This window comes from Henckelia pumila, chromosome 4 (assembly GCF_033568475.1).
Source record: "Henckelia pumila isolate YLH828 chromosome 4, ASM3356847v2, whole genome shotgun sequence".
Lineage (NCBI taxonomy): Eukaryota > Viridiplantae > Streptophyta > Magnoliopsida > Lamiales > Gesneriaceae > Henckelia > Henckelia pumila.
Window position 1 is genome coordinate 91,069,641 of NC_133123.1, and position 11,678 is coordinate 91,081,318.

Below are 11,678 nucleotides of genomic sequence, written 5' to 3' on the forward strand. Positions count from 1 at the left end.
CACTCACACCACCTACCTATACATAACACACTAATATCTATACATATACTACACTTAAAACATCACCCAAAACATGCAACCCTATCATTTTATCACCCTTAGCTGCCTCATCCACTCCCTCTCCAATAAATCTCACGCCACTCTCCTTCCTCCTCTCCCATTCCATTCGGCTTTTATCATTTCTTCTTCCATTCAACTTCGGTCGCCACCCAACCACCTAGCCACCGACGTGCCGCCCCGAGGACCACCTTAGAAGGCCGTTTCAACTTTTGGTCGTGGCATCTCAACCCTTGGCCGCCCCTTCTTCTTCTTGGGTTTGCAAGTTTAGGAAAAACAATTCTCTTCTCTTTTTAAACCAAAGCATAAAATATATGTGTTCTAGGTTCATCCCCTTTGATTTCAAATTTTACAGATTATTTTGGGAATATATGGTGAATTTTTTTTGAAAATTCAGTAGGCTAGGGCTTCAAAATTTATTTTGTGCATCTTTCATTGTTAGTGTGAATTATGAACTTGAATGGATGATATTCTTTCATTTAATTTGAAATTTGGATGTATTGAATGAAAAATCAGATTTATTCATGCCATGTTCGACCCATTTAAGTGTGTATATGGTTGGTTATATGTCATACATTGTGTTATGCAAGCCTTTTATATATATGTATTGAAATGTTGCAAATTGGATTGAGTTTGGGGCGTATGAAATCAAAATTATGATGAAATGGATGAAGGGGTTGAGGGGCTGCCCATGATGTGTTATTAGGAGCTAAATTTGATTTTGAAAATGTGTTGGATGAGTAGTAGGGGATGGACTTAGTGGATTTTGGATGGGGTGTTTATTTGTAGTGTTTGAGGATGCCGGGTAATCGTATAGGGTTATACGTTTGAATTGAGCTAGCATCGGGAAAGTGACTAGCTCAAGGGCTCTTGCTGGACATTTAGGGAGTATTAAAAGTGTTGGATAACTGGCGTTCAGATCAATCACGATTGATACCCGGTGCAGCGGAAGTTTAAAAATTTTATCATGGAACGATTCCATGGTGTGGGTATCAACCATTCAACGATTAAATTATTGTGTGTGTAAAATTTAAATAACAATTAATTAAATTTTACCTCCAATCTCGAAGCGAGATTAATGGACACCACACAGATTTCTCTGCGCTTCTTGTATCTCCCAGGAACTGATGAACTCCTTCAATCAGGTCCACGAATGGGGTTTAAATCCCTCTGACAGATTGCACTAGAAAATCTGTCAGAAGTTTTCTGCGAAGAGATTAAACGAATCTGATTCGTTATTCCTGACTGCAATTAAAAATCACAGACCGGAAATTCTCTGACAGAGCAAGGAGGGGGCGGCCGAATTGTGAGAGAGAGAGGAGGCTAGGGTTTCGAATTCTGTCTCTCAAAATAATGACCTGTTGTGTCTAATTTCTGTACTGCAATAACTTATTTATAATGCAGGCCACTAACAGCTTAGGGCCCATTAGTCATAAGTTAAGGCCCGACAAGCAAAGCCCGCACGTTCAGAAATTAATATAAAATTCATCGTGACTCCGATTGATGAACCGATTTCACCAATGTGCACAGAAACCATTTCTGCACATTTTAAAGTCAAAATAAATTTTCCTGAATCCGAATTCAGTGGTTTCCAAAAATGTCCATCCCTATGTCATTTTAGGAAATCCTACTCCCTTACTCTTATTTAAGAAGTCCAACTCCTTAGTTCATTAAATTTAACTCTTTAAATTTAACTATCTCAACGGGGATTAAAACTCCATTACACTGTGTGACCCTCAATGGTTCAGGGATACAGCTAGCCGTGGGCTCACAACTCCTTGTGACTCGGAACAACACTTTCCGACTTGCCCAACGAATCATGGTAAAGCGCCTAGCAACATCGCCCCATGATTCCCTAGGTATCACTGATAGTGCCTACAAGAACCAGTAGATTTTGGTTAGCGTACAGTACGGTCCCTTCATCCATATATCCCGATCGAATCAACAACCATTGGTATATCGAGAGTCGCTCAAGATTCGATAACTATGCAATACATCTTGAAGATCAAATTAGTGACATCGCATGTGCTACTAAGAAACCATTTCTTAAATCACATCAAGTACTCTGGCCAGAGATTTGTCACACTAATATCTCCTCAGATCGCATAGGATATCCACACTCGCAAGTATGTGGTGAATCCTTGACAACAATGCATTGACTCCTATATGTGTCGTAACTGTACCCAATCTCGACACCTGATGACCCCCATAGAGTCGGTAAACGAGTCAAAGCACAGCACTAGCATATAGAGTCTCCATGATGTTTCAAGTCGTAAGGACTAATGGTGTACAACCAAAACCGCGGACTTTATCCACTCGATAAGTGATAACCACTTGGAAAGTCCGGATAGGGTAGTTCGATTATTCATCCTATGAATATCCATTTGCATGCTTCGAACATCTCCATGTTCCCTACCAATGAAACGTGGTACTCCGCATCGCAAATGCTAGTCTCAAACTCGAGCGATCCTTATCCTTATTATCGGACGGCTCAATCGACTAGGAACGGTTTTAGAATATACAGTGACTATAAGATGTATTTCATGATAGACATCCCCATGTTCTACCACATCTTACATACACTATAGTATATTCAAGGTCTTTATCAAAACAACAATAGTATATCACAATATAACAATATGAAGTAATATAAAGTCATTGCCATTAATAAAAGTGTAAATAATATTAAACAAAAGATTGTTTATACAAAGAGTCATCAAAGCCCATAGCCACACAGTTGGCTCACTGGGCACCCACTCTTACAAAAAGGTGCTTGGATGGATTTTTGGTGTGATAGGCCATAAGGAAGGGGTTTGGAAAACATTAGCAATATGAGATCCAAAACAAAATTTTTTAGTGTATGTGGTTCGCCTCTAGGAAATGGGTGTGTCCGTGACCCTCTTGAGGTCTGTACAGGGGCTACCATGGATTCACTGATTTTGGGTGATGTTATTATCACTTCGGTTTAATTTGGTCTTATTTAGGATAATAATCGAGTGGGAAAGGTACGTTCTAAGTTGAAGTGAAAGTTAGGGGCTGTCCGGGAAACCAAATTGATTAGGATATTTGGGTTGTCCTAAAGGGGTAAATACTGATCCCACGAGTGATATAAGATGTGTTTGAGGTCTCGGTTTGAACGAGAGGTCTTTTGGTTAAGAATGGGTTAAGTTATGTACCGTACGGGCCGAACGCCCGGGTTAACCTTTTTGGGATAAGTCTAAGTGATGCTAGAAAAGTCCATAAGTCTAAGGGTGGTCACTTACATGTCATTCATCCATTAATTCAAAGTTTATATTATATTTTTGGTTCATGTCATTTTATTAATTCAAACACCCTATTCCTTCGCGTGTGTTGACTTCAAATTTACTTCCATCCAGTCCCGAAGTTTAAATTATGAAAAGATGGAAATATGGAAAGTTAAATGTGAAAAGGATAAATCTAATGAAAAGTTAATGAATTAAGTGAGTTGGTAGTGACTTAGACCTGCAATGATGGGTCGGGGGATTCCCTGGTTCACTTGCCAAAATTAGACGTGTAGTACGAGGTCGGGAGACATCTCGATTTTCCTAATAACCAGATGTGTAGTACGAGGTCGGGAGAAATATCGGCTTCCCTACCAACCGGACGTGTAGTATGAGGTCGGGAGAAATCTCGATTTCCCTACCAATTCAAGGGCAATGTGGTGTCGGGAGAGATCTCGATATTCTTGCCGACATAGTACTGTAGCCATTGATCAATCAAAACCATACTCACAATCGAGGATCTAAATTCGCAAAATAATTGAAAAGGGGAAATTGCTCATGAATTTCATATTTTTATTGCATATTGTGAATGTTCTACTTCGGACATTTATTGTATTTCATTTGTGTAAGCTCATTGTATACTTACTATTATTTTTAGTATGATGCATGTATTTTTAAACCTTGTTATTTCTAGTACAATCTTGTTGGGCCTTTAGGCTCACTACTATGCTTGGTGCAGGTTAGACTTTGTTGAGATCGAGGGGCATGACTCTCGAGTGGACTGCGATGCGGACACGACACATCCCTCCAACCTATTCTAGTATTCCGCAGAGTTTATTAGAATTTAAACGTTATGAAGTATTTAACATAGATTTTTGGGTAAATGTATTTTTAATAACCTTTAGATTGGTTCGTTGGAATGTAAATATTAAGTTGTGAAACATTCATTTGTTTGTAATGACCAATCTCTTTCTTTAGGGACTTGTTCATTTTTTTTTCTCGATCTAGTTTATTTGTTGTTCTGTTGGTTGTATTTTTTTATTTTAGCTTGCTTTCTGTGACAGGTGGGTTTTAATATAAATGGATAGGTCATGCGAAATTTTTTTTTAAAAAATATCCGTATTTTATTTAATTTTTAATTTAATTAGAGCTAGTGGTCGTTTCAGTTGGTATCAAAGCATGGTTCTGGTTTGGGTTGTGCCTACTGCCGGTTGCAAGAAACTTGAAAAGTCTAGCCTCAAAGTCTGTAAGTTTTATAGAATTTTATATGCTAGTAATACTTGAATTAATACTTTAAATGTTTTTATGTCATCTCTTTTAAAATATTTTCAAAAATTAGATGTTTAATTTATTTAATGAGTAGCTCAGTGTTTATTTTGTTTAAAAATTTCTTTTAGTAGTTTAAAATGTACTATTCATATGCCTATTTTGTAGCATGCGACTTCAATTTAAACTGAGTTGGTGTACCAATATTCCTTCCAGTTTTAGACAATACGTGGATGTTGTTTGAATTATTAGGTAGTGCTAATAATTTTTATGGGATTGTAGGAGTTTGTCGAAAATATTAAACTTGCGCATTAGGAAATATTAATTTTTGTGTTATTGTTGTAATTTATTCTCTTATGAATGTATTTTAGTCGGATACAACTAAGTGCATAGTTTGTTTAGAAATTGATAGGTGTATGTCTTGTCAGTTAAGTTTTTGAATCGTAGCTCGTGCGAAGACTTGAGATACATGATTTGTATTATATTATGAATAGCTTAAGTTTTACTCTTGCTTCAGGGACAAATAGGATTTTTGGACAATAGTAAATCGGTTACGAATGAGCCTTTTGATTATATGAACTATTATTCCGATCATTATTTCTTTTTTTTTCTTTTATGCCCGTATCCATTGCCACATATACTTTCGTGTATATGAAATCTCTTTGCACTTCCTTTGCACATTTATGAATTCGTATGATGTCAATCAACTTTGAACTCTACTACTTTGACATTGGATGAAATTTTAAATAAGTCCTTGTTCCTATTTCACACTTCTTGAAATTTTCCTCCAGTTCTAGAGCCACATATTGATGTGAGTGAGTTCCACTTTGTACCTTAATGGTGATCTGCTCATGTTGTGTGGTTGACATCTGAATATGTCCTAGAACCACTGTTTCCATGATTATTGACTTGTGTTGGCTTCTCTCGACTGAAGTAACACTGATTACCCTTAATTGTGCTCTGATTTTCTGGACACGATGTCATTACCCATGGATGAGTGATCACGAGATTTGTTATCCTGATGACTCACATTTGTTGTTCTTAGAGTCTCCATTATTATTCACTCACCTCTAGAATTTGATTTATGAGTGAGTTGTATTCACTTATTCAGATTCTCATCTCCAGTTCATTTTCTTGTAATTCTTGCAGTGTGTAACGCCCCGTTTTTATCTTAATTGATGTTATTTGAGATAATCAGTGATTTTAGAATTCGAGAACGGACTTTTTATTGATCAGGGTCTATTTTGCAATTTTTGGAATTTTCAGGGACTAAAACGCAAAAAGTGAGTTTGTTATATTATTGAAGGCTTGACTAAGTCTCTTAGCACTTCATCATCCCCTCCAACTCGGTTTCCCTCCATTGAAGATGCCTCATAGCATTCCAAGCTTTTGTGATTTCAGTTCGAGCTCGATCCGTCCGATAGAATTGATTTCTGACTTGATATCTACGATCACAGCGACGAGTGCTCCGTTTGGAAGTAAGTTTATCTTAATTCTGAGAAGTTTGAATTTATCGATGTTGTCAGAATTTGTTTATATTCGGAGAGGATGATTATGAGTTAGTAGTGATCATATATCTAAGATGGTTCGAAGATCTAACGACGATCGGAATTGTTATGATTTTTCTTGTCATTTTTCTTGTTATGATTTTTCTTGTTGAGTTGTTGTTTTGCTGTCTGCATTTTTGGTTTGGTCAGTTTACAGCCGTTATGCCGTCAGTTTGAGTTTTGGATATCGTTTCGATGTTTTGAGTTATACCGAGCTTAGTATAAGTTTTGATATCGATTTTGATCGCTATGACTTCTTCTGATAGATTGAATTGAAGTTCTTGGAGATTGTGAGCCTTGCAGTCTTGATCAGTTTGGAAGAGTTGAGCCGGTATAGTATCGATGTCCTTATTTATCGATTGATTTAACTTGACTTGGATATTGATTGAGGAATTGTTGTTTTCAGATTGAAGTTTTGGAACGACAAAGAAGAAGTATAAGATGACTTTGGAATGGAATAGGACGATTAACTTCAATCTGGATTGATTCCAGTGTCCTAGAAGAAATCACATACTGCATGTTTTGACTGCTTATTTGATTATATGATTGAATTTATAGTGAGTGCATGAGATTACATATGCATTCATATTGAGCCTTGATTTATTCAATTTGAATTAGACGATCTAGGGATTGTGGCTGAGTGGCTTGGTAGGCGATTTACTACCTTATCGAGTAGCTCAATGTAATGCCCTGGAGTCTAGAGGATTAAGACATGTCATGTCCATCTCGAGAGGGGAGTCGGTGTGATCATTGGATGTTTTAACCTTGGGATCCCAAAGAAAGAAGGAAAGAAAGAAAGAATAGAAGAATTGCATTCGATTATCTGAGTCTGATAATCCCAAAGTTTTAAAGACATGCATATCATTTTAATTCAGTTCTTGATTGTATTAATTGATTATTTGAGGAATGAATTCATAGTATGATTTGATATGTTTATTTGATTGCATGTTAGTCTCTTTTACTGGGAATTGTATTCTCACCAGATTATTCGGCTGTTGCTTTGTTTTGTATGTGTACTTGACAACAGGTGGGGCAGGACCAAGTCAGAAGAGGCATGGTTAGCTTCGAGGAAAAGATGTAGAAGTGAGACTCGGTCTAGAATTCGATTCCAACATGTCAATCTAGTTTATGTTAGAACATGTTTAGTTATCGAACATCATCGTTATATTGTTGTTGCATGTTCTCGACTTTGGTTTGGTTGTTGAACTCCAGAACTCCTGTTTTTAAGGGAGGAATCAAGTTTTTAACGCATGTTTATGTTTCGGAGTATTGTATGGCTTCATGTTCTTGTTTTTGGCGATTCTAGCGGAGGAGCCAGGAAGGCGCGCTCGCGCGCCTGCGCCTCTTTTTAGGGCAGGGCATCATGCGCGGCCGCGCCTCGAAAGGGCGCGGCCGTGCATGAGCCAGGGCGCCGTGCGCGCCCGCGCCCTGTTATAAAAAAAAAAGTTGTGTTGGCTTTTAATGCTTGCTTATTGTTAATTACTCCTTTAATTGATGTTTAGAACCGAGGTCTCACACAGTGTTTCATTTCGTATTGAGCAGCATTACTTGTATGTTTTCTTCTCCTCATAATCCATCACGGTAAAGACTCGGGTGGACTATAGTTTCTTAACATTTCGATTTCTTGCATAGAGAATGGGCTTGTAACCGCATAGAAAGAGTTTAGACCGTTGAGATTTAGTACTAATACTAGATAAAATCCTAAGTTATTGTTGTGATCCGAGGAATGATGACTACTAATTTTATCTCACTAGTAGAAATTTTGCATTTTACTTCGGCATTTTTTACTTCGCCAATTATCAATTACGAAGTAATATGTAATATATAACTTCGGTAATAACATTAGTGAAGTAAAAACACACATTTTACTTCGGTATTTAAAAAAACACGGGCTTCACTTATTATTTTAGGACATATTACTTCGGCAGATATTGTTTTTCCGAAGTAAAAAGTGAAAAAATAAAATTTTAATGGTAAGTTGTGAAGTAAATTCCCTATATTTCTAAACCTTTTCGTTGACTTACACAGTCGTAAAAAACCCAAACTTCATCCCCTTCTTCCACAACTCCATCGATCCCCTTTCTTCAGCCCTAGCGCCCGCCGCCGATTGACAACTGCAGCCTTCCACCACCACCAAGAGCTGCTCACCGTCTTCCAAACTCCATCTATCCCTTCTTCCGAACTCCATCGATCCCCTTCTTCAGCCCTAGCGTGCCTCCGATTTACAACTCCAGCCTTCTACCACTACCAGGAGCTTCTCGCCGATGGAATAATCGTATGAATCCTTCTCTTTTCCTTTAGATTCGGGTTTTAAATGTACTTTTTGGATGAGTTTTCTATTTTTTTCCTGAAATCGGGTTATGTTTTTTTAAAAAAATCAATTCTGGTTTCCTTTTTTGATTTTGATTTTCAATGTTTCGATATCTTTGCATCCTAGTGTAGCTTCAATTATTTATTTTTAGGCTAGTTGCAGCTAGGTTCCGGCCCCTATTGTCGACTATAGTATGCTTCCTGGAGGTTAAAAAATGGTCGCTCAATTTATTTCGAATTTCTCCCCTTTTATGTCGGTATATTCATTATCGGATTGTTGTAGGTTCACTAGTTGGACGAGTTAAAGGTATACTTGTTCTTGAAAGTTCATATTGATTGTTTATGTGTATACTTGTCTAGCTCGATTTATTTCTGATGATCGTTTGTCAAACAAATTTTGGGCTGCTGTTTTAGATATTTTTGGAATATGATAAATCAGTGGAGAATACTACCTTAAGGTCATCAAGTTTAATGAAATATGAAGAAGTAAATAAAAGAAGTCAAACATGTTTACCGTACTCAGGGGCACAAGTAGAAAAGTATGGATATGTTCATCTTCTTTAACATGTACCTTAATGCTTTCTAATAGTTGTTTTGAATACATATGGAACTATACATCTTTTAATTTGATAGCCTATTTTAATTTGAATACATCTTTAACAAGTACCTTAATGGTGAAGTTCGCGCAATTCTCCGGGTACGTCACTATTTGATAGCCTATTTTAATTTGAATACATCTTTAACAAGTACCTTAATGGTGAACGAAGGGGAGGGGCGAGCACTATTTTATTGGCTGATGGAGGCTACCGACCACACATAACAGAAGCCTCTTGTTCTTTGGCTCAATGGAGGTAAGTACGGCTAATTTAGTGTGTTGGTTTTATTTTATTTACAATAATTTATTTAAAATACGTATGTATAATGGTGATGACAATATATATAATTATGGTTGTATTGGCTTTATTACGAAAATAATTCAGCTGCTAAAGAAGGACACAATTATGATTAATTTTTGCCCATAAAATAACATATAATAAATGATTCTAAATTTTGGCTGAAGAATGTATTGAAATCTAGAACACGAATAATCAAACATTTGTATTCTGAATATGTTGATGTCATTTAACGATTTACGTGAATGTATGGTAAAAATATTCAATGCGTGCACATACTACTTGAAAAATTTTGATTTGTATTTATATATTTATTTTTAATGTACACATTGTTCATGGCTTTAAAATTTCCATAGTACATATTAATTTTAGGGAGGAAAAATATTACTCACGAGAATTGAGTAGGGGTCATCAATTCAAATGTAATTTTTTTTTTGAGAAGTGGTTGTTATTATCAGTTTCAAGCTCAAGATATCATGTTAAACTTAGATTTTATTTTTTCATTTTTTCAAAAAAATGGTATAAATAAATATTGAAATAAAATAGAAGTCCAATCTAGTACTGTAATTAAGGAGAAGTGCCAGACATTTAAATGAGTGTTGTTGCATTGCTTGTGTCAGCAATTAAGCTTCAAAAGTCACCTTCCATGAGTGACCTTCTTCCTGTTCTCACCCATGATACCATCCCCACCATGATCTACCCTGTGCAGCCATTCTTATTTAACCTTTTTGCTAATCCGGTTGGTTCTTTTCAGTTCAATCGTTCTTTTGATTCTACTGTCGAGAAATATTAAAAGTTATTTTTTGTTTTCGTGTCCTATTTTGGATTGTAATATGGAATGGTGTATGATCTATCTACTATTAGAATTTTAGATGAACAAAATTATTTACGTTTGATTTGTCGACGTATGATTTTCGAGCTTACTTTTCTGTAAGCACATCCGATTAATCATCTTTATACATGAATTCATAAGGCACTGTCCTTGTTTTTTTTTTTTTTTTTTTTTCTGATGGGACAAGTAACACTTGCGCACATTATTTTGAGGGAGAGACTGCATATTTTTGGTCTTGGCTCTGTTTTGTGTGTTGTGGGCTCGACAACTATTGTCTTGCATGCTCCACAAGAACGTGAGATTGAATCTGTGAAAGAAGTTTGGGACCTTGCCACTGAGCCGGGTAACTTTAAATTTTTTTTATTACTTGGTTGATCATACTGCAGCACTCTTCTTTATTTTTTTATTCCATGTTCCCTGCTGAGCATAAATCTTACATTTGTCCTGCAGCTTTTCTCTTCTATGCATTTCTGGTGATGGCAATTGTCCTCGTACTAGTATTTCATTATATTCCAGAATATGGACAGACACATATAATGTCTTACATTGGTGTTTGTTCACTAGTTAGCTCCTTATCGGTAGGTATTTCTTATACGCTCAATTGGTCCTCCTCAAGTCAAACCTCTGTTAGTGCAGTCAAATCCAAAAAATAAGAAATATTGAAATGCTTTTGTTTATTTATTTTCTGTAAGTACTAATACTATAAACGGTGACTTTGAAGGTCATGAGCGTAAAAGCACTAGGAATTTCATTGAAGTTGACATTATCAGGAATGATTCAGCTAATATATCTGAATTACTTGAATAAGGTAAAAAAAAATTATCAGATGTTTCTTCATTACCATGTTGATTTGTCTGTGTTGTGTTTAAAGCAGGTAGCAACACCATTAATACTATGTGAGTTTGGCCTTAAGTATGCCTATCTCAGTGGACAACACTTTATCATTTCAACCATGTATTTTTGTTATAATAATTTTGCCATCAACTTTTTTTTGGTTTTTCATTCTGTTGGGTGTCTGATTACTTGAACAATGAGAGTTCTCAAAATTTTTAAACTAATTTCTATTGATTGGCATATACACCTACTAATAGATGGGGTTGGTTTTTTTCAATCTAATGCAAAATATTTTCACCTGTGGTAATGTAAGGTAGCTTTGGATGATGTCTTTGTATGAACTTTTGATTTTCTAATCTTTTTTAAATCTTGAACGCAGGCTCTCGACACATTCAACACTGTTGTGGTTTCACCTATTTACAATGTCATGTTCAAATCCTTAACTATACTGGCAAGTATGATCATGTTCAAGGTGATTAACTATTCATCTTAAGGGATTACTATTAAGAATGTTATTTGGTCGAATATTGGTTTCATAAATACACAGATGTAATGCTGTCAATGGAGCATGCACTCAGAAATTTTGCTAGATTTTGAGATATATATGAATAATCCAACCTATGTAAATTCTTTGGATAAACTCTCCAAGCTATATTGGCTGGATCTTTCTGAAAAGAACTGGTATTCTCACTTCCAC

The 11,678-nt window shown here is 36.1% G+C and overlaps 1 protein-coding gene across 1 annotated transcript; it reads left to right on the forward strand.

Annotated features, from left to right (window-relative positions):
* The first annotated feature begins 10,324 nt into the window (after positions 1–10,324).
* On the forward strand, positions 10,325–11,474 carry LOC140861407 (probable magnesium transporter NIPA4). Its single transcript, XM_073264429.1, has 4 exons — positions 10,325–10,490; positions 10,598–10,725; positions 10,869–10,955; positions 11,361–11,474. The coding sequence occupies exons 1-4, from the start codon at positions 10,325–10,327 to the stop codon at positions 11,472–11,474; spliced, it is 495 nt and encodes a 164-aa protein (XP_073120530.1).
* Positions 11,475–11,678: the final 204 nt, after the last annotated feature.

Excerpts from the sequence above, each read along its gene's own strand:
- LOC140861407 (XM_073264429.1), top strand. The coding sequence starts at position 10,325 with ATGGGACAAGTAACACTTGCGCACATTATTTTGAGGGAGAGACTGCAT. Across the intron at positions 10,726-10,868 it reads CACTAGTTAGCTCCTTATCG|GTCATGAGCGTAAAAGCACT; the intron begins GTAGGTATTTCT and ends GTGACTTTGAAG. Across the intron at positions 10,956-11,360 it reads ATCTGAATTACTTGAATAAG|GCTCTCGACACATTCAACAC; the intron begins GTAAAAAAAAAT and ends TCTTGAACGCAG.